This window comes from Balaenoptera physalus (assembly GCF_965194825.1).
Source record: "Balaenoptera physalus genome assembly, chromosome: 4".
In the NCBI taxonomy this organism is placed as follows: domain Eukaryota; kingdom Metazoa; phylum Chordata; class Mammalia; order Artiodactyla; family Balaenopteridae; genus Balaenoptera; species Balaenoptera physalus.
The window spans coordinates 133216464-133240502 of NC_138891.1; the positions used below are offsets into that span (position 1 = coordinate 133216464).

A 24039-nucleotide genomic window follows, 5' to 3' on the forward strand; every position below is an offset into this window, starting at 1 on the left:
AGTCAAGAGGTCCATGGACCACACTTGGAATAACAAGTCTCTAGTATATTTACAAACCTCTAGCTAGTCTGATAAGACAGTGGTTTGATGACCATTATCTTAGAATATGCCAGGCACTGGGTCAGGGACTACAGCACCATCACTCTAACCCGATGAGAGAGAAGGGAAGAAGGAGGAGAAGAAGAGAAGGGAAGAAAGAGAGAGAAGGGAAGAAAGAGAGAGAAGGGAAGAAAGAGAAGAAAAGAGAAGAGAGAAGGAGCCACTTTCTGACTCTTTGGATGAAAGCGTCAGTCTGCAAAGAGGCTGCCTTATTCCAATGACACGGTTACAGTCACAAGCTGTTTAGCATGACTTTCTGATCAAATTCTAGGTTGGTTGGGAAACTAAGGAAAGAAGCCAATCCCTGAGCAAACCTCGCTCCAAGGCTGCGTCCTGTGGTCCCCTTCCCTTCCTCGGGAATGAAGCACCAAGGAAGCGAATGCCTACCTTGTATGGTCTGTAAGTTTCTGTCTGAACCCCGCCGCCTCCCCGCACCTAGTCGTAGAGTTCTGGCTCTACGATTTTCTGGCACTTCTTTTAATTACTTCCTCACTCAATAACATGGTGGGAGCCATCAAAGAAAGATGCTCACTTAACTTGGTGGACATCAACAATGTCACACCGTCACCACCAGAGGAAAAAAGAGTGATTGAATACTTTAAATGGGGGCAATGACCTAGATGCTGGGGCTAGAAAGAAGGGGAAGATCTGAACAGCGTTAAGCTCTGAGATGGCAGGAACCACGCTCCCTCAGCGCTAAGCAGGGTGGCGAGGCTGTACACAAGGTCACCTTCACGCTGTAATCTGCATAATGGCGACCCCCAGACGGTACAGCCAAATACTGTGACCCTGCATATCTCCACTGTATATCATAATGCCTGGGGTCTAGAGGTTGCTCACAAAATAGTGGAAAAAGGAATGAAAGGATTTTCATTGTTAACAATATCGTGGGCCAGGTATCCTAAAACGGAAGCAAAAAAACCCTAATTCTACAAAACACTTAGAAATTCTAAGTATCAATAAAATAGAACAAAATTCTTTTCATATTTTTTTCATTATTATTATTTTTTGGCTGTGCCATGCAGCATGCGGATAGTTCCCTGACCAGGGATTGAACCCGTGCCCTCTACAGTGGAAGCATAGAGTCTTAACCACTGGACCTCCAGGGAAGTCTCCCCAAATCCTTTTTAAACATAAAGCTGAGCTCCAAGAAATGCCCAGAGCCCAAAATGAAGAAGACAAAGGAAGCAGGAGGGGTGGGCCAGTCCCAAAGCCATGGCAGTGCTGAGTAATCCATCAGTCTCCAAACTCCAAACCCTAGAGCGGGAACCTGCTGGTGTCAGGAGGGGAAAACGTTTAGGAGGAAAACTGTACACATGGCAGGTACACAGGGCACCAGCCCCCCTGGGCTCCTGGGTTCTAAGTACCTTGAGCGCTCCCCAGCCACTGTGACAATCAAACACGCACCCCTACAGAGCCCAACAGCAGAACCATCCCAGCTTGGGAACCACAGCCCTGGAGCCTTTGGTGTCAACTGTGAAGCCGTGAGACAGAAAACAACTGTTGGGTCAGTACAAACTGGAGAGTCAGAATCAAATCTCCCACGTTCATATGGTTCCTTTGAAGGGCTACACTTTTACCCCAAAAAGACTCAAAAAGATTTTTTTTTCAAAAGTACTCACTGGCAAAAGAGAAAAAAAAAAAAAAAGATGGAAAAAGGAAGCTGATTTAACTCTGCCTATACTCTGGGATGCGTGGGGATGGAGGAAGAAGGGTTCCTTCTTGGAGGTGACAACCATAGGCTGGCTGCACGGGTGTCTGAGATTCAAATTTACACTATGTCCTACATTCTGGAGACTCCGACATCTTAGTCTGCTTGGGCTGCTGTAACTAGGACCGCAGACTGGGTCGCTTAAACAACAGACATTTATTTCTCTCAGTTCTGGAGGCTGGAAGTCAAAGATCAAGGTGCCAGCAGATTCCTTCCTTGGGGAGGCCCTTTCCCTGGCTTGAGGACGGCCGCCACCTCACTGGGCACCCACATGACCGCTCTCTGTGTGTGCAAGGAGAGAGGGGGTGAACCCTGGCCCCTCTTCCTCTTCTTACAAGGACCCTAATCCAGCTCGTAACTTCGTCTAGACTTAATTACCTCCCTACGGCCCCCAACTCCTAATAACACCCTCACATCAGGGGTTAGGACTTCAATACAGGAATTCAGTCCGTGATCCTCAAGATGAAAAATTGCCATGAAATTGTTCTAAATTTGTATTCCAAGGGCATCTGGCAGAAGCCAAAACAAGTCTGCTCTAGAGGGATTCATCCTTAACGATGGGATCATATAAATGGTCGGACATAAGCTGGGTCAAACAAGAACCTATAATCCATTATTATAAACACAGGAGAACCAAGTCCCCACGAGGGAGAAGCAACAGCCTCAACAAGCAGCAGAATCAGATTCCCGAGGAATAATACCGCAATTATCAGACAGACACTGTCAAAACGAGTACGCTTTAAAAAAAAGGGGGGCGGGGGACAAGAAAAGAGAGACTTTCAAAAAAGACCAGGTAAATTAGTAAATTTTTTAGAAATGAGAACTATACTCACTGAAATTAAACACTCAATGGATAAGAATAAGAGTTGAAGAAAGAAGCTAGGAAGGCCTATCTGAAGACATTATCTCACTAGAGCACAGAAATTCTCAAATGCTCAAACTCTCAACACAGAATTGTATTTCAAGCTAAAATAGTATTCAAGAAGAAAAATATAATAAAACTCATTTGACAGAGTGAGAAAGTTTACTAATACAGAACCTCGCTAAAAAAAAAAATTCTCTAAAGGATGTATTTTGGGTGGGAAAATATATACACACACACACACACACACACACACACACGTATAATCTAGTATACAAGGTTACCAGAGAGATAAATAGAGAGCTGATAGTCACACAGGCAAGTTGTAGTGTATAAAACAACACTCCACACACATCCAAAAAGGCATCTGGAGGTAAAAAATACAAGATGAAACTAAAGCAATGGTGGGCGATTGTATTTAAACCATTTCATGGTCCTTTTATGCTTCAAGTGCGAAGTAAAAAGAATTTGGTCCTTGTTTTGTTCGAAATCATGTTAAAATTTTAAGGGCAACCACTAAAAGAATAGAATTAGACTGTATAAGTTGAAAGGGGAAAGTGGAGTTTAGAAATTCAGCCAAAAGAGAGTACAGGAAAGGGCAGGAAGAACAAACAAGATCAAGACAGCAAAACACGATGATAGAAATGAGACAAAATACATGGATCTTCTAAATAAATGTAATGTAGACTAAACTCAATATTTAAACTTCATGTTTAGATAAAACCCAAAATAATGTCATACAAAGCCCCACCTATATGCTTATAGGCAAGAAATAGACCTAAACAAAAAGACACAGAAGATTGAAAGTATAGGGATGGAAAATATATTAGGCAAACGTAAAGAACGCTCTCCAAATGCCAGACAAAATAGATTTAGTCAGACTATAGAAGACGTAAACATCAAGAATTATTATGCTTGATCCATGAATTTTAAACCCTATTCACAAGGATTAGCAGTTTATGCAAACAGCCCACATATGAGGCCATAATACAAATCTCAACAAATGCCAAAGAATCTGAATTCAGACAGACCACACTGGCAGCATTATTTTTGGAACTAAATTTGTTATGAAAGAGCAAAAGGCTAGTAATACCAAAGACAGTTTTAGAGAAGAAAAACAAGACTGGGATACTTTCCCTACCAGATATCAAAATGTATTTAAAGTTACAATAATATAAGGCAGTGCAGAATTAGCAAGAAGACAGGCTAACAGAACAGAGAGTCCCAGAAACAGCCCCACCCGTGTATGGAAGTGTGATGTACAGCAGATGTGTCACTGCAGATCCAGGCGAAAAGAATGGAACATTTGATAATGTGGCTAGGACAGCAGATTACCCACATGGGAAAATAAAAAGCTGAACCCTAACTCATCATTCACAAGAATCAGTAGCAGGGAGGTATAAACCAGAAAGTGAACAGTCCAAACTATAAATCTTTCAGAAGGAAATACAGAAGAAAATGTCTGTTGCCCAGGGGAGAGAGAAGGATTTCTGAAACAAGATACAAAGAGCACAAATCCTATAAGACAGAAAATCAGATTTTACTAAAATTAAAAACTTCTCTTTGTCAAAAGGCACCATAAAGGCAATAAGATTTATTATAGACTGAGAAAAGTTATCTTCAACACATATAACTGGCAAAAAATATTAATATCTAGAATATAAAAGAAGTTCTATGAATCAGTAACTGTGGGTCTATCTGATTCTAAAGCATATATTCGTTTTTTACTCTGTTAGCTATGCTTCTGCCCTTAACTGAAGATAAAAATTAATAAAATAGGAGAGAAAGAGAAAAGGCAATGCAGTTGTGGTAGACAATCGGCAAAGACGGCAGTGATGATTCCTCCCATCCCTTTAAGCACGGATCTTTGTGTCAATGTCCCCACCCCATGAATTTGGGTTGGCCTTGTTTGTGACTTGTTTTGGCCAACAGAATGTGACATAAGTGGTGATATATGAATTCTGAGCTAAGGCTTCAAGTGGCTTTGCAGGTTCTTGTCTGGTCCCCCAGGAACCCTGGACCCACCATACAATGAAACCCCCAAGCTAGCTTCTTGAGGATGAGAGACCTCAAGGAAGGAGGGGTCCAGCCAAACAATCACCAAATATGTGAGTAAGGCCATCTTAAACCAGCCCCAGTCAAGCCCAGATGACAAAGCCACAAGAGTGACTGAGGCAAGGAGAGCAGAACAACCGTCCAGCTGAGCCCGGCCCAAACTGCTGAGCACAGTGAGCAAATTAAATGGTTGTTTTGGGCGGTTTGTTACCTAGCAGTAGATAGCCAACACGTGGTTAGGGGGAACTTAGTCATCCAAGAGAGCCAGAGGGGCAGGAATTGACCGTGGTGCCCGTCAAGAATGCTGAAGAGAGACACTGGCATGGCAGGAACAGGGAATCCAAACCAGGAAAAAGTCCTGTTTTTGCTCCCACACTTCAAGGCCTTCTCTGAACACTTCCCAGCTGAAGAGGCTTATAGAACACCATTGTCGAGTTTCTATGCAACCCCATACAAACACAGATTTGCGACTTCCTACTCTTCCTTTACCACAAGAGACCTTCTTCTAAGAGCAGACCCTGAAGGGATTATTCCCTTTGTCGTGGAGGTAGCTGTCCCCATTTAATTACCAGTACACATGCAGACAGCTCCAGAAAGCTGAAGACAAGGTTGAGGGCTGGTTGAGGAAATAATCAGAGCAGGGAACTGCCTGTCCCACTTCACTCTATGCCCAGCACTTAGCACATCACCACCTGGCATAAAAGAGGCACCAGCAACACGTGGCAGCACAGAGAGGAAGCAGGGCCAAAACTAAGGAGACAAAGGATGAGCAGGGGTATACAGTGGAGAATTATTCAGCCATAAAAAGGAAGGAAATCTACTCTTTGAAAAAACATGGATGGACCCTGAGGGCATCATGCTAAGTGAAATAAGTCAGACAGAGAGAAGCAAATACTGTATGATCTCACTCATGCGTGGAATCTAAAACAAAACAAGCAAAACAAAAACAAACAAAAAAAACCTCACAGATACAGAAAACAGATTGGGGGCTGTCAGAGGTAGGGGGTTGGGGGGCAGGTGGGTGAAATGGGTCAAAAGGTATAAATTTACAGCTATAATACATAAGTCATGGGGATATCATGTACAGCATGACGACTATAGTTAATAATACTATACTGTATATTTGAGAGTTGCTAAGAAAGTAGATCTCAAAAGTTCTCATCACAAGAAAAACAAATTGTAACTATGTATGGTGATGGGTGTTAACTAGGCATTGTGGTGATCATTTTGCAATGTATACAAATATCAAATCATGATGTTGTACACCTGAAACTAATATAATGTTATTCTACCCCAATTAAAAAAAAAGAAAAAAAGATGAACAGTGGGTGGGCAGTCTCAGAGAATGAGGAGGCAGGCACAGGGCAGGGCTGAGGCCCAGCAGGACAGGACCCATAGGCTACCTCAAAAGCTGCCATAAATAACATTCATTGTTGTGAACAGGTGTGATCATTTCTCTGCTTCTTCAAATTATTTTCACATCATAATGTGATTGTTTTGTGACGGAGGAAACCTTTGCTGCTAGCACGTCCCACTCACCATTAGCCGGATAGACAACAATGAGGTTAGGAGCAGTACAAACACATGAATGTAAGCTTACATTCTGATTTATCTTTGATTTACTTGGATGAGACGCATTCACTAAGGCTCCATTTAAGCCCATGAGGGACTTAAATTTAATGGAGGAAGGAAAAAAATCTTTGCCTTATGAGATACATTAACAATGTAAGTTAAACTAGCAGATTCTCCAATTCAAACATTTCCAAAGAGGAACCAATCATAACTAATTATTGAGTGAAGAAAATGAGGGGAAGGGAGCAAGAAAAGGTTTAGACACGGCCAATAAAGACATTTAGCTGGAATCCAGTCATTAAGCAATGGTTTTGCTTTTCAGCCATTTTACTGTCATATAAGAATAAGAATTCCATAGACACACTCATAACATATAAGATCAGCATAAACACTTGCCCCTCCCCCAAGCTAAGAAAACAAAACCAAAACAATTATAAAGGAAAAAAAAAACTGGGGAGAGCTAAATATACACTATTAAAAAAAAGAAAAAGAAAAGGAGAAACACTACAATTTTAACTTGGGAGACAAATAATAACTTCTTTCCAACCAAATTTCACAAAACCCCAGTGTCTGTTTCTCTACAGAGAACATTTTTTTAATCCAAAAAAACTGTAGATATAGTCCTTCCCAATCCTATCAGCTTGTTGTGAAACTCAAATAATATATAATCCACTAACGTTCTTTAAAATTATACAAATGGAGGCTCTTATCTCTGAAACGACATTTTTTTCCACACACAGGACCCAACGGGTGTCATTCATCAAATCCAGCTGGAAATCAGGCCTAGGCGTTAGGGTTTCCGTAGCAGGGCCCACAGAAGCGGGCCATGTGCTGTGTGACAATAAGCATCGCACACAGTTTACAAAACGCACATGGCTCCAAATTTTATCGACAAACAACTAGAAGGCCATGTGCTACTGGTATCTGTGAGACTTCAGTGAATCTGGAGAATGGGACCATATCTGTTTGTAGGAAGGTAAATCTGTGCAGTTCCTCTTTCTTGGCTGTCCCTCCTGCCGTCTGGTTGTCTTCTGTTTGCAGAATGGAGCACCAGACAATCTGCATGGAACATCAGCCCGAAATAGAACCTTGCATTTCACAGGCACTGCAGGGAAGCAAGCGCTGCCTGGCAAATCAAAGGCTGTTGAGTGTTTAACGACTCCTCGCTCTGACCAAGATGCCTTGGCTCTCCTGGCTGTCACAGAAGCCTTTCCTGTTACAGCAAAGGGTGCTTAATCTACTTCCTGCAGGAGGGCTCTCTGTGCCCACTGCGGCTTGCGATCTTTCACTCAGCATCAGACAGAGTAAGATCAAGGGGTCTGACTCTCCAAACCCAAGGCTGGCCCTAATTGTCTTTAACAGGTAGAGGCCAGTGCTAAAGTCAAATGAATGTGAGCCTTAAGGACAGAACTTAAAGTGAGAGAGACAAACAGACATTTTGAAGCCTTGGAAAGATACCATGGGTGCCCCTTGAATTATGATTCTTATAACTTCCATAAAATTGGGGGCTTTTGTTTTTCTGAAACTTACTTTTAAAATAATTTTAGATCTAGATTTGCTTTCCTATATTGACGTTCACTGTAATAGTTCCCTAACTGGGGAGTGTAGGTATATACAGTCTAATCAACCAGGCCAGTTCTTTCAACTGGAGACTTTGCCCCTGTGGGGACATTTAGCAATGTCTGAAGATTATTTTTGACACAACTTGGGGGGAGGGGGTTAAAAACGACTAGCTGAGAGTTGTTTGTAGGAATACCGCTAACGTGAGGGCACAGGACAGCCTCCCACAACAAAGAATTATCTGGCCCCAAATGTCAGTAGCACCAGATGAGATCAGTATTCAAAATAAATCACACAGGAACATTACAGAGGCTTTTTGGAAAGCTCACAGAAACAGAGTTTTGCAACTTCCTATGCCAGCTTCCCCTTCACTTCAGGCTCTTCCTAAAATAATAGCCACTGAAGGAACTAGCTTTTTGCCTGGACCCCCTTCCTCCATTTTCTTACCAGTCTGTACCTAAACAACTGTTGAAAAAAAAAGAAAGAAAAAAGATGAAGAACAGCCCCAGGAAGATTTCAACAAGGACACATGGATGGCCAATGGCCAAGAATGGAAACTGAGTCTTAGAGAGAACACTTAGGATGGAATCTATTCTCCAGTCCCTGGCTTTCTAAGCCAACATGGCAATCCAGTCATCATGTGTCCCTCCTATACTGAGGAAGAGGAGGATAAAGAAGATCACCTACCAGGTTGTCATTACAAAAATCCCAATGAAGCAGACCACAGAATGTTATCCACAAACACCCCTGTAGATGGTCTGCATGGGACCATAAGATTCCAATCATCTTACCATTCCACCCAGATGAAAAAAAGAGGATCAATAACCAAGAATAGTCGGTGACCTAAGGGAGTAGCCTCCAATCTTAGTGGCACGTTAGAATCACCTAAGGATTTTTAAGCAACCATCCAACACGTGCAAACCCAGCCCTGACTTCAGACCAAGGGAATCATGATCTCTGAAAAGGGGCTCAGGGGTCTCAGCCTTCTAGACTGCAGAATCTACTTCTTTCTACCTGGGGAAGGAAACTACTTTAAGTATACTTCATAAACTTAGTTATCAGACAATCCACCTGGTGCAGATTGAAGTGGAAGACAGAACAGGGAGGAGATCAAAACCGAGCAGCCTCTGGTTACAAGCTAGAGAACCTCCCCATCCCCACAAGAGACTGTGCTTTGAATGCATAACATTTGAGTACCTCTTAGAACATATTCTAAACACTTCACTTTCATCACTCAGTCATTCCTCACAACAACCTCATTTGACAGTGGTGTGGTACGATCCCCATTTTATGCACAAGGACACGGGGCACAGAGAGATCAAGCGTAATCTGTTCAAAGTCATGAAGCTAATAAACATAAAAATAGGACTCATTCCCAAGGAACCTGGTTCCAGAGCCCACTCTTAGGCACTAGGTAGTGATATTTCTACCTCGAGGAAACAAACCTCTCCATAAAAAAGGCTTCAGAAATAATCCAGCCCTGAAAGCTAATCACATATTTCAATCAGAATTCTCAGGACAGGATCAAGGCCAAGTCTGCATACTTGGACTTGTAAAATGGGGCAATCCACAGGCCCAGCCTCCTACAGACGGGCACCAGCCAGGGTGCCTGTGGACACGGCCAGGCCCTCCCTCAAGGCTGCCTCACATCCACTATGGCCACCCTAAGATGGTCCCTGCATCAAACCTCAACTCCGTCACTCAGGAGGCTTCTTATTTTTAGTTACTGCTATATTTAGATGAAGGCTATAGTCTAGCCTGCCCATTGTACACATTTTCTCAGTTGTTTTCTATTGTCACTGCAGCTGTCTGTGCACACTGCTTTATAAACTCTGCCTCATTATGGAACCATCTTTCAGGTTATTTTATCCTGTTTACTTGCCCCCTCTTTTATCTTGCACTGTTAAATAGGGACTAGGAAATGGCAGCAACCAGAAGGCAGACACGCTGAGACGCAGGTGGGGAGCCTGAGGGACTGCTTGCCTCCAGGCAGTCTGATGGGGCCGCCACTACCGAGAGCATTTGAGAATTCTTCTGGAACTTAGTAATGTTGAAACCAACTTAGAAACTGTCCAGAAAACCCACACTGTGACTTTACTTTTATGCTGTATTCTTGAACCAAGTTGATTACCTAACTTGACCAAGCACACTTGGTTCTGAAGGATTTTTGATCCCTACAAGATATTAAAAGGTGAAGCAATTAAAAAACAAAGGACTACACTAAAATGTTAAGTATGAGGACAGAATCATGTCATAGTCATCATTATAACTTTCAACATCCAGATTAATGTCCGGCACAGAGCAAATACTTAAGAAATGTCAGTTCCAAGTTATGATCTGGAAACAAATAACTAAATCTTCTACGGACGATTCCAAAATAAAAGTTTTAATGTGGTTTAAACAACAGTAGGTTCAGTGGATGTAGCATGCAGATTACAAAGGTGTCTGGTCTGAAGGAGGATGTTAAGGTCAGCTGCTGACAGGATAGGGCTACATATACAAAATATACTCAAATATTCCCAAAACAGACACCTATGTACAAACACATTTTTAAATTAAAAAAAATTTTTAATAAAAGGCCTTAAAACTTGGCAAACTGTGTGCACGTGCAAACGCACGCACACACACATACAAATCTTTTTTCAAAAGAAAGAAATCTATCAAAACTATGATTGTGTTTAAAGGAACAAATCATGAGCAATTTCAATCACACTTTATATCAGGGGTCTGTAAAGGGCCAGATAGCAAATATTTTCAGCCTTGCAGACCATGAGTCCCAGTCATAACTACTCAACTCTGCCATTGCAATGGGAAAGCAGCCAGAGACAAAACATCAATGAATGGGTGTGACTGTGTTCTAATAAAACTTTATTCACAAAAACAGGCCATAGTCTGGATTTGGCCAGTGGGTCTTAGTTTGCCAACACCTACTTTATATCCATAACCCACAGGAAGGGCTCAGACAGGAAAAAAAATCCAAAAAAGGTTGAGTACACACTGTTGTTTGTAGTATGTACATCCAGACCTTAGAAAGTCCTTTCAATAACCTAATCTAATACAACACGCCTTACTCAGTCATTTTACAGAAACCACTGTGAACGGAGTTTTACGGGATTGAGCCTGCCATCTTGTGGTCACATAAAAGAACAACCTTCATGGTATCCATTCCCTATCATTAAGGGTACACAGCTCCCTGTTTAGATAAAGACAAATACCATATGATATCACTTACATGTGGAATCTAAAATATGACACAAATGGACCTATCTGTGAAAGAGAAACAAAATCAGGGACATACAGAACAGACTGGTGGTTGCCAAGGGGAAGGGAGGCGGGGGAGGAATGGAGTGGGAGTTTGGGGTTAGCAGATGTAAGCTATTATATATAGAATGGATAAACAACAAGGTTCTATATTCAATATCCTGTGATAAACCATAAGAGGAAAGAATATGAAGAAGAATGTATATATATATATGTATAACTGAGTCACTTTGCTGTACAGCAGTAATTAACACAACATTGTAATTCAACTATACTTCAATAAAAAATTTAAAAAAAATTTTTTTTAAAGGGTACACAGCTCCCTGGGGTCCTTTTCTAAAGATGTGATTGGCGTGTGGGTACTGCAATGACAAAATGAGTCAGAAGTCAACAGTCGATTCTCTCGAGCCTCAACTTGTCAAATTCTCCTAGGGAACCACCCAATAAAAGCATGAACTGTCACAAGGCTTCCGCTTGTGATTTATTCTTACCAAGCCAAGCTTCAGAAGGGACTTTGAAAAACAAGAATACTCAGAGTACCTACACTCAGAAGTGGAAAATGAAGACTTTTTTTAACCCGAGTTTTAAAGAGAAAATAAATCCCAAACCCCAGCTTACCAAATCACCCCCAACTTTAGAACCAGGTCATGATGAGGTAAATGATAGCCGTATCTGTTCCCCTGTGGCCTTGCTCCCTGATTCTCCCGCTGAACAAGAATGGGCGCCTGTGTAGCAAGGTGAAGAAAACCTAAGTCTCGTACCAGGAAACAAACTCAGGAGAAAGAGAGACGCAAGCAAGTAGGAAGAGTATAACAGGAGCAGGGCCCATGTGAAAGATGTCTTTGCAGGGTCCTGGGGAGCTTGGTGGGGTGCCAGGAAGGCTTCCCAGGGCAGCTGTTCCTTTCTGAATGAGTATAAGGTTGCCAGAGGGAGCGGGAAGAAACGTGTAAACAGTAGAAGTGGCAGATGGGGCAGGGCAGGGCAGGGGGTTCCACCGATGGGCTCTTGTCCAGACTCTAGGTCACAAGGGCCCAAGAGAAAAGTTGACCAGACACCAGTTCTGGGCATATTTCCGCTCTGTGCATCTCATCCCACATCTTTCTCTTCCACAGAAGGCAAAGCAGGGCTGGGTGATTTGGGGGATGGCGCCATGGAAGGCAGGGAGCCCCAGCATCTTAAGTGATTCCTGGCACTTCTGTGTCTCCAACTCTCTGTCCACAGCCAAGAGACAGTGGCCTCTACCCATTTATCTTTCTCCCAAATGACAAACAACAGCAGCATGACAAAGCTTTCCATTGCAGCCAAACAGTAGTTCCACCAGCACAAAAGTTCCTGGCCCCTTTGAAATTTTGACAGGAAGCTCAGTAATCTGCTCATCTTACTCACACATCTTAGATGACCTGCCAGATGCAGGAAATCCACAGAAATACGCAAGCCGCATGGGCAGCCTCCGAGGGGCAGCCCGGTGCACAGCCATACCTGTGTTGCTGGTGAGAAAGGCAAGAGGGTTCTCGCTGAGGTCGGTGGGGCCGTCCAGCCGGAGAGGCGGGCTCCCCAGCAGCTCTGCTCCTCCCTCCAGCTCGGGGTAGGTCCTCACCAGGAGGCCCAGGGACAGCTGCGTGAGGAAATCTTTGAGCACAGAGGCATTCAGGGTGCCCGCAGCACGATTATTGATCTCAAGAATCTCATCTCCCGCTTTCAAGCCTGCCAACGCGAGACGGAAAATGTTTAATGTCACACACGCATAAAAGCAGATGCAGCATCAAATCAGATCACAGCATCTTAGACGCCCTGTTTCGAAAGGGCACACCGAGCTCTCCTGTTATAGGTGTTGCTGCAAACAGGCTGTAGTGCGCAAAGGGGAATCATCGGGTGATCACGTGGGCTTTGGTTTTGGAGGGTTCTAGACTGGGATGTCACAGTATGCCTATCCTGTCCTGAATACACCAGCTAAACAAATTTATTCCTTCTTGAGTCTATGTGCTCTAAGCATCTGCCAATTGCTCCTCGCAAATGCTAATTCTGGCTATCGTCCTAGCATTTCGAGGGGAAAAGATGGAAAGGCTCCCTGACTGCAGCAACTTCTATGCCTTCTTGTGCTACGGTGGACACGTGTGCACAGTCAGCTAAAGTCTATGAATCATTTCTACGGAACCAAAATGCAGGCATCTCCTCGGCTACCACCACTGAAGGTCATCTTATTCCAAACACACTGAGAGATGATAGTTTACGTAACCAAATGCAATCATATTTTCCCCTCCCCCACCTTTTATTTGAAACTACATCAGGACCTTGGGGTGAATGGCCTTTTGAAGGTCCCCAAAGATTCTGCTACTTTTGCAAAGCATGCTGGGGAGTTGCCGAAGCTTGGGACCCAGAGGAGTGGCCGTGAACCAGCCCAGCCTAGGAGAACAAGAACTTGGGACTGACCCGGGGCAGGTCCACCTGACATTAAAAGAACATTCCAGCAGTTTGAGAAAGGGAGAGATTAGGGAAGAACAAGAGAGGAAATAAGGTTTCCCTTCAGTTAAGAAGAAGAAAGGAGTCTGATTCTTATTTTCTAGACTAATGTGGAAAAACAAACTTGAAAAAGGGAGTGACTGAAGGGCAGAGACAAAGGATGAACTGCCAAACACAAAGCCACAGAGTCCCTCAGGCACCCGCAGTTCTCACTTTGATCCCACAGAAAAATAATTCTGCAGAGAAGTTCTCACTTCCCAGCTTCACCGGGTCACACCTATCGGCCAGCTTTACTCAGGGCTCCAAAATACTTGAAATCAATTTTCTATCATAAAATACTCCAAGAAACATCGCAGGTGAGGAGGCAATGGGAGAGAAATGAGAAGGTTTTCCTCCACATCAGAGGCAGAATTCTGGGAGACTAACCATTCCATTTTTTTAGGTAAAAGATTTTGGCATCACAGCATTTGAATTGAAAACACAAAATTTCCACATGTGAAAGGCAATTATTGGTTTTTAAGTGTTCTCCTGGAGACAATTCTTTTGGTTAGATATTAGAGGAGGTAAAATAAGGAGAAAAAGAAGAAACAACTTAAAAACTAAAAACATCTGCAAGTTTTTTGTTTTTTTAAAAGAATTTATAGGTTTGTGGGAATTCCCTGGCGGTCCAGTGGTTAGGACTCTGGGCTCTCACTGCCTAGGGCCCGGGTTCAATCCCTGGTCAGGGAACTAAGATCCCGCAAGCCACTCGGGCAAAAACTAAATAAATAAAAATAAAATAATAATAATAAAAAAGAATTTCTAGGTTGCTGTGACTGGTTGAATAACAATGTGTAGTGGGTTGAAGGGTGGACCCTAAAAAGATATGTCCATGTCCCAAAACCTGGGAATGTGAGCTTATTTGGAAACAGGATCTTTGCAGCTGTAATTCAGTAAAAGATCTTGAGATAAAATCATGCTGGATTATCTGATGGGTCCTAAACCCAATGAAAAGTGTCCTTGTAAGAGACACACAAAAGAGAGACACAGAGAGAAGAGGAGAAAGTTATGTGAAGACGGAGGATGAGATTGGAGCAGTGCTGCCACACCTGGAGCCTCCAGATGAAGGAAGAAGCAAGAAAGGATTCTCCCCTAGAGCCTCCCAGGGACCACAGCCCTGCACACACCTTGGTTTCAGACTCTGTCCTCTAGAACTGTGGGAGAATACAGTTCTGGTTTTTTTTTTTTAACATCTTTATTGGAGTATAATTGCTTTACAATGGTGTGTTAGTTTCTGCTTTATAACAAAGTGAATCAGCTATATGTATACATATATCCCCATATCCCCTCCCTCTTGCACCTCCCTCCCACCCTCCCTATCCCACCCCTCTAGGTGGTCACAAAGCACCGAGCTGATCTCCCTGTGCTATGCAGCTGCTTCCCACTAGCAATCTATTTTACGTTTGGTAGTGTATATATGTCCATGCCACTCTTTCACTTCATCCCAGCTTACCCTTCCCCCTCCCTGTGTCCTCAAGTCCATTCTCTACGTCTGCATCTTTACGCCTGTCCTGCCCCTAGGTTCTTCAGAGCCATTTTGTTTTTGTTTTTGTTCTTTTAGATTCCATATATATGTGATAGCATACGGTATGTGTTTTTCTCTTTCTGACTTACTTCACTCTGTATGACAGACTCTAGGTCCATCTACCTCACTACAAATAACTTAATTTCCTTTCTTTTTATGGCTGAGTAATATTTCATTGTATGCATGTGCCACATCTTCTTTATCCATTCATCTGTCAATGGACACTTAGGTTGCTTCCATGTCCTGGCTATTGTAAATAGAGCTGCAATGAACATTGTGGTACATGACTCTTTTTGAATTATGGTTTTCTCAGGGTATATGCCCAGTAGTGGGATTGCTGGGTCGTAGGGTAGTTCTATTTGTAGTTTTTGAAGGAACCTCCATACTGTTCTCCATAGTGGCTGTATCAATTTACATTCCCACCAACAGTACAAGAGAGTTCCCTTTTCTCCACACCCTCTCCAGCATTTACTGTCTGTAGATTTTTTGATGGCCATTCTGACTGGTGTGAGGTGATACCTCATTGTAGTTTTGATTTGTATTTCTCTAATGATTAGTGATGTTGAGCATCCTTTCATGTGTTTGTTGGCTATCTGTATATCTTCTCTGGAGAAATGTCTATTTAGGTCTTCTGCTCATTTTTGGATGGGGTTGTTTTTTTTTTTTTTGATATTGATCTGCATGAGCTGCTTGTATATTTTGGAGATTAATCCTTTGTCAGTTGCTTCATTTGCAAATATTTTCTCCCATTCTGAGGGTTGTCTTTTCGTCGTTTATGGTTTCCTTTGCTATGCAAAAGCTTTTAAGTTTCATTAAGTCCCATTTGTTTATTTTTGTTTTTATTTCCATTTCTCTAGGAGGTGGATCAAAAAGGATCCTGCTGTGATGTATGTCATAGAGTGTTCTGCCTATGTTTTCCTCTAAGAGTTTTATAGTGTCTGGCCTTACATTTAGGTCTTTAATCCATTTTGAGTTTATTTTTGTGTATGGTGTTAGGGAGTGTTCTAATTTCATTCTTTTACATGTAGCTGTCCAGTTTTCCCAGCACCACTTATTGAAGAGGCTGTCTTTTCTCCATTGTATATTCTTGCCTCCTTTATCAAAGATAAGGTGACCATATGTGCGTGGGTTTATCTCTGGGCTTTCTACCCTGTTCCATTGATCTATATTTCTGTTTTTGTGCCAGTACCATACTGTCTTGATTACTGTAGCTTTGTAGTACAGTCTGAAGTCTGGGAGCCTGATTCCTGTAGCTCCGTTTTTCTTTCTCAAGATTGCTTTGGCCATTCGGAGTCTTTTGTGTTTCCATACAAATTGTGAAGTTTTTTGTTCTAGTTCTGTGAAAAATGCCATTGGTAGTTTGATAGGGATTGCACTGAATCTGTAGATTGCTTTGGGTAGTAGAGTCATTTTCACAATGTTGATTCTTCCAATCCAAGAACATGGTATATCTCTCCATCTGTTTGTATCATCTTTAATTTCTTTCATCAGTGTCTTATAGTTTTCTGCATACAGATCTTTTGTCTCCTTAGGTAGGTTTATTCCTAGGTATTTTATTCTTCTTGTTGCAGTGGTAAATGGGAATATTTCCTTAATTTCCCTTTCAGATTTTTCATCATTAGTGTATAGGAATGCAAGAGATTTCTGTGCATTAATTTTATATCTTGCTACTTTACCAAATTCATTGATTAGCTTTAGTAGTTTTCTGGTAGCATCTTTAGGATTCTCTATGTATAGTAGCATGTCATCTGCAAACAGGGACAGCTTTACTTCTTCTTTTCCGATTTGGATTCCTTTTATTTCTTTTTCTTCTCTGATTGCTGTGGCTAAAACTTCCAAAACTATGTTGAATAACAGTGGTGAGAGTGGATAACCTCGTCTTGTTCCTGATCTTAGAGGAAATGGTTTCAGTTTTTCACCATTGAGAATGATGCTGGCTGTGGGTTTGTCATGTACGGCCTTTATTATGTAAGTTCCCTCTATGCCTACTTTCTGGAGAGTTTTTATCCTAAATGGGTGTTGAATTTTGTCAAAAGCTTTGTCTGAATCTACTGAGATGATCATGTGGTTTTTCTCCTTCAATTTGTTAATATGGTGTATCACATTGACTGATTTGTGTATACTGAAGAATCCCTGCATTCCTGGGATAAACCCCACTTGATCATGGTGTATGATCCTTTTAATGTGCTGTTGGATTCTGTTTGCTAGTATTTTGTTGAGGATTTTTGCATCTATGTTCATCAATGATATTGGCCTGTAGTTTTCTTTCTTTGTGACATCTTTATCTGGTTTGGGTATCAGGGTGATGGTGGCCTCGTAGAATGAGTTGGGGTGTGTTCCTCCCTCTGTTATATTTTGGAAGAGTTTTAGAAGGATAGGTGTTAGCTCTTCTCTAAATGTTTGATAGAATTTGCCTATGAAGCCATCTGGTCCTGGGCTTTAGTTTGCTGGAAGATTTTTAATCACAGTCTCAATTTCAGTGCTTATAATTAGTCTGTTTATATATTCTATTTCTTCCTGGTTCAGTCTTGGAAGGTTGTGCTTTTCTAAGAATGTGTCCATTTCTTCCAGGTTGTCCATTTTACTGGCATATAGTTGCTTATAGCAGTCTCTCATGATCCTTTGTATTTCTGCAGTGTCAGTTGTTACTTCTTTTTCATTTCTAATTCTATTGATTTGAGTCTTCTCCCTTTTTTTCTTGATGAGTCTGGCTAATGGATTATCAATTTTGTTTATCTTCTCAAAGAACCAGCTTTTAGTTTTATCCAGTTCTGTTTCTTAAGCCACCCAATTTGTGGTAGTTTGTTATGGCAACCCTAGGAAACTAATACAGGGCCTACCTGAGTGCGCTAGTCTCAGTTTTAATAAGTGAGAGCAGGGGGCCCAGCAGTGGTGGGCAATGAAGTACCTTGTCAGGGTCCTTCTGTCACAACCCCACTGTGTAACAGCTCTGTGCCCATGGGCATGTTACTGAATCTCTCCCAGCCTCAGTTTCCTCATATGTAAAGAGGGGCATGGATTAAATGAGATTCAACAAAATAATGCACATAAAACTCTTTGCACAGCACTTGGCATGTGGAAGATATTCAAGACATTAACTCTCATTATTAATATTTGGTAGAACAAAGAGGAAAACGTTTTTTGGAATTTTTGAGCCTACTCAAAAATGATCCCCACCACCCACGGTAGAAGTTGTGAAGCATCTAATCTATCTGTCTAGAAAAATACAGCACAGAGCTTTCTCTGTGTCCTGTGGAGCCATCTGGAAGACACTTAGATGACAGCAAAGAAGATGCCTGATCCCAACCTCAGATGATTCCAACAGCAGAACAATGGGCCAAACAGGCCCAAGATGAACAGAGATAAGTGTAAACACAGTTTGGCTCCAAAAGTCAGTTCTACAAGTACAGCCAACGTGAGATCCAACACAGAGCAAGAGGTAGGCAAGAGAAAGCAGGAATATGGGAATTACCCATCAGCCCATCACAGGCCAAAAGCCCAAGTGGCTAAGAAAAATAAATAAAGTGTAGGTTCAATTAATGCAAACAGAATATTAAGATCTAATTTAGGCTGCGTGCCACCAGACGCCCCTTGGTTGCACCACATTCTGGTCATTTTAAGAAACACTAAAATCTGGACCATCCTCTAGCAGAACTAGCATCTGGATAGTGTCCAGAGGGCAATGACCAGAGGTGTATTCTACATTCTAATGAATTGTTGAAAGATCTGGAAGTGTCAAATGTGGAAAAGACTTAGCAGTTGTAACATGAAGCACATCATGAACACCAATGGCTGGCTATAAACGAGGAGGCAAAGAGTGAACGGAAGCTGAGGGAGAAGGATGTTTTATAATCAGAGACGTCCACAAAGAGGCCGTATGGTCCACAGGGAGCTCTCCTTATCGGGAAGTCTTCACATAGCGGTTACGTTTAACATCAAATACCTCAAGTACCTCTCCCGACATAGCCCTCTGCAGGCCGGATACTGGGAATAGTTTGCCACCCAGGTGGACAAGTGGGCATCACTCTTGCATCTGCAGAGAACAGTGCTATACGGGGCAAGGGAGTTGCAGCAGACGACCGTTTGTTTTTATCTAACACCAGTGTTCCTGGATTCAAAGGACTAAAACAGGATGTGACTAAAACCAGGGCAGCGTATTTCCCCACCCCCGCACGCCAACCGGCACACTCGTGCTGAAAGAGATAAAAATCAGATTGGGGTTTAAAGGGGAATAAGCCCCGTCACCTCTGCTCTTAGCTGAGATACGCTTTGAATGCGTCAAACTCTGGCCTCCGGCCTGCCTTTGGCCTCGAAAATATGGAAGGAAAATGAAGGAAAATCCTTGTCCATGGCCATTAGCAGTAGATAAGTTACTTGAACTTTGTTTCCGATTGGGCACACCTTTGCCATCTCTGTGCAGAGCCAAGTCTGTGGGTAGCACTTCTCCGGTGCTGACAGCACAGGGCAAAGTAAGCTGCACAGGGAGTTTGTAAGCCATGAACACCCAGAACTAAGCTGCCCCAGAACATGGGAGGAGGTGGGAAAGGTAGGCAGGCATTCCATCCTCTCCCAGCTGCTCCACCGTCCTCTAGCAGAACAGATACAGGTATCACATCCAAGTGTAACTGACCAAGACATGTTGGACTTTTATATTCAATGGGCGTTATTTTGCCACTGCCTGGATGAAGCTAAAAATTCCATAGCAAGAAGAATGAAATGAACGTGGATTTTAAGCCCTACCTACCTGCCCAATGCATTTACAGTGAGTATGGTGACTTGAGAACGTTCCCCCCAAAAGTCATGTCCACCCAGAACGTGACGTTATTTGGAAATAGGGTCTTTGCAGATGTAATTAAGTCAGGATGAAGTCATACCAGAGTAGGGTGAGTCCTAAATCCAATGCCTGGTGTTCTTATAAGAAGGCCATGTAAAGACAGAGAGACACACAGGAAAGAGGGCCATGTGAGGACAGAGGCAGAAATTAGAGTGATGCAGCTACAAGCCAAGGATGCCATGGGTTACTAGCAGCCAGCAGAATCTAGAAAGAACCGTGAAACAGATTCTTCCTGCAGAGGCTCCAGAAGGAAACAACCCTGCCAATACCTTGATTTCAAACTTCTGGCCTCCTGATGAGAAAACATCAGGAGGCCAGAAGTTTGAAAGGCCTCTGTGTGAGAATACATTCTATTGTTCTGAATCACTCAGTTTGTGGTAATTTGCTACTGCAGCCCTAGGAAACTAACGTAGGAAGCAAAAAATCTAGGTTGAAATGATTCTCTCAGAGTAGAAAAAGTATGGAGAGCTGGGGTTCCACAAGCAGCCTAGACAGACAACACTATGAGCCCTTGTAGGGCTGCAGGCAGGGTGTAGCAGAGAAGAGCTCTCTAAGGAGGGCAGGAAGTCAGGATCCTGAACCCCTAGGTTCTCAACTTACAAAGATTCCTCTATGAATGGCAGCAACAGAACATGAAGGAGCTTTGCAAGCTCAGGCAAAGGCCAATGTCAGCTTCAACCAGTGCAGACCAAAGCACAGAGGGGTCTTCCCGAATAATCTGCTTCAAGAAGATCCCTGGGACCTCCATTCCATCCCAGATGGTAGGGAAGGACAACCACTTCTGATTAGAAGGGAATTTCCCATCAACCCCATGGAGATGGACTCAAAATCAGATTTAAAATCCAAGAAGGCAACATTCCTTGCACAATTGAGCTGATGGAAATAATACTCGTATTCCCTGGAAGAGTTTTCGATGAGACAACATTTAAATACTCTTCAGGGTGAACCTTTGGGCATATCCTTCTCATCCACCAACTAGAGAAACCCAAAAGGGAAATGAAGACAGACAAGTCAAGACAAGACACTTAGTAACTTACCTTTCTTGGAAGCTAAGCCAGTTTCCTTTACACTATTCACGTAGAGCCTTCGAACACCATCTTCTTCCACAGAAGAAAGTGAAAAGCCTAGGAAACAGAGACAGCCAGGTAAGGCTCACACCCTCTGAGTGTTGAGAGAACAATAAGAAGAATCTGCTGTGAACTAGCTATGTTCACTGCTTGGGGTTATAGTTTTTCCTTGTTCATATTGTTTCACAAAGCAGAAAAATGTATGTTCAGATCACTCTAAAAGAAGTCACTGTAAAAATTAATATTATCAGGTACATCTATCTTCATACAACCTACCTATCAACTCAAATGGAAGAAAATGATTTTGTTTTACTCTGCTTGCTAATAAATGCCATAGTTTTGCTTTTTTTTTTCACAGTTCCCTCCATGGCACAAAACAGAAACAATCAGCTTATCTCATCTGGGTCCCCTTGACTTTTTTCAGCAAATCTATGTCCTAGGACATGTCAACAGAACAACTGTATGATGTGTGTTCATCCGTATATATTGCTGTGTGGACACTGCTTTAATTAGTAAAATTCTGCAAACAGGGAGAAGTAGCAACAAACTTTAGAAATCCTTCTTCATATTGAAACTAATGGACTGCACATTCTCCTAGTGTTTGATCATAAGATTATCTTACACCTATCTAGGCTTCCAGAGCTCAAAGCCCATTAGTTAATTAATCTTGGGTTTTGCTACATCCTTCGGAAAATAAGGCAGAACAAGGCCCTGAGGTTCTAAGTGCTCCCAATCCTATGGCTACAAGCCTTGGTCACCTCTGTTTCTAGACAGTCTCATGTAAAACTCTTTCTGATCAATCAATGCAATGTCCACAACCAACACCGACTTTCCCTCAGGATAAAATACTTTGGTAGATAATCTTAAAAGGGCAATGGAAATTAATACAATTGTAAAGATATGACATGAATGATTTCAGCTCTGGGAGAAAAATAAGGCTTAGGCAAAGGAAAAAACAGTGGTTTCAAAAAACAAGCAGGCAACTAACAACAAAATAGAATAATTAATTAAAAGACTGGGGCCCAGGGATTCACTGAGAGTTCTCAGTTCATGTCATAATGAACACATGTTTTTTTTGTATCATTCACAGGACCAGGAAATAGATACCCACACGTAGGCAAAACTGCCAAATGCCATCACCCACTAGGGTAGCGAAACTCCCTCGGATAGGGAACTATACGAGCCCACCCCCTGAGGACTTTCCAAAGTCTTTATTTTATTCTCTTATTTTAAGTTCCATTCTTACAGCAACTTCTAACTTTCAGATTACTCTTCAAGAAGTCCCAGTGAAATAAAAATAATTTTAGACACGAGCCACTTAAATGACATTAGCCTTAACACAGGCGTATTTATCTGCATCGCAGCAGAGATTTTCTTTTTCTTTTATCTGTTAGAATAGATACAGAATCAAGGACTACATCAGGGAGAGGATGAATAGAATTCATTAAAATACAGGCATTTCCTTTCTAAAATGCTACCATTTTATAAAGTTCTGAGACCAAATTTTTTAATTATATTTTTAATTCAAATTTTATTCTATTAAAAATAAAATGAACACATTGTCAGGAGAGGTGGTGTGTTGAGAGCCTACTGCAAGTCACCTTAAACCAAAGTCAGTGGAGATGGGTATTCATTTGCTGCCTTCCTTCCTTACCACTAAGGATGTCAAGAGTCCCAAAGAGCAGCCTGCCTTTCAAGATGCCAATAATCTGCACGCTGGAGGGAAGGTGGGGATTATAACCATCTCCTACAGTAACAAATATGTACTCATTTGTATTATTTTTTAGATTCCATATGTGATATCATATAGTATTCGTCTTTCTCTGACTTATTTTGCTAAGCTGTGAAATAATATTCTCTAGGCACATCCATATTGCTACAAATGGCAATAGTCCATTCTTTTCTCTGGCTGAATAATATTCCACTGTATCCATGTCCAAGCTATTGTAAATAGTGCAGCTATGAACTTTGGGGTGCATGCATCTTTTTGAATTAAGAGTTTTCATTTTTTCCGGATATATATCCAGGAGCGGGAGTGCTGGATCATATGGTAGTTCTATTTTTAGTTTCTTTAAGGAACCTCTATACTGTTTTCCATAGAGGCTGTACTAATTTACATTCCCACCAACAGTGTAGAAAGGTTCCCTTTTCTCCACATCCTCGCCAAAATTTGTTATTTGTAGACTTTTTGATGTCAGCCGCTCAAGTCAGCATATTTTTTTCTTTTAAATAGGATAGCAGCAATGTAATTCCCAGCAGACCAATGTAATACGGTCCAAAATGACTGCCAACAGAAGACAGAGGGAGTTATTCACTATAAACCCAATATATCCACCCATCAGAAGGCTTAAGAGTTACAAAGACCAGGAGGCACCATGAATGGCATATGATCTTGAGAATGAAGGAAGTGATTAAAACTAAGTGAAGAAACGAAGAAGACAGACTCATATGTTGAATAACCAGAAGTTTCCTCATACTGAAATTCATGACCAAAGATAAATCAGGACAACAAAGTAAACAAAATAGAAGTACTCAAAACCAGAGTCCAGGATACAGTGAAAGAGAGAAAGTGAGAAAAGTGCAGACATCTCTGACATAGAGGGGACACAAGACCAAAAGTCTAATAGTCTAACCAGTCCCCAGAGAAGAAGGAATACTCAGTTGCTGAAATGATGCATTCATCCACTTCAAGGCAGCCTAGGGGATCATGCTTAGTCTATTACAAAACTATTTGAACTAACTTCAACAACAAGTCTGAGAGAGTCCTGAGGGCTGAGGTAGAGGGAGGGGCAAGAGAGAGAAATTAGGCAAGTGTTAAATCTTTCCATTTGTTTAGTCAGTGGAATTATTAAGTCATAATTTCCTCCCTAAAGCATTCTACAATAGAAAGCAGCATCTGGTTTATAGTTAGATCTTGTATGTGTGCTGATGTGTGCTAGTAACTTACATATACTGAAATTGATGTATAGCAGGAAGCTGCACTTAGGTGCTAAT

The 24039-nt window shown here is 41.9% G+C and overlaps 1 protein-coding gene across 15 annotated transcripts in view; it reads right to left on the reverse strand.

The window, feature by feature from the left end:
- Positions 1 to 24039, reverse strand: part of TIAM1 (TIAM Rac1 associated GEF 1) — a 400429-nt gene that overhangs the window by 44026 nt on the left and 332364 nt on the right. For 14 of the 15 annotated variants that reach the window (XM_082459733.1, XM_082459738.1, XM_082459732.1 and 11 more), the window contains 2 exons: positions 21016 to 21102; positions 12600 to 12824 (listed from right to left, as the gene is read on the reverse strand). In XM_082459733.1, coding sequence (XP_082315859.1) covers positions 12600 to 12824; positions 21016 to 21102 — 312 coding nt within the window. The remainder of the gene's footprint in view (positions 1 to 12599; positions 12825 to 21015; positions 21103 to 24039) is intronic. The other variant, XM_082459736.1, reaches the window with a different exon arrangement.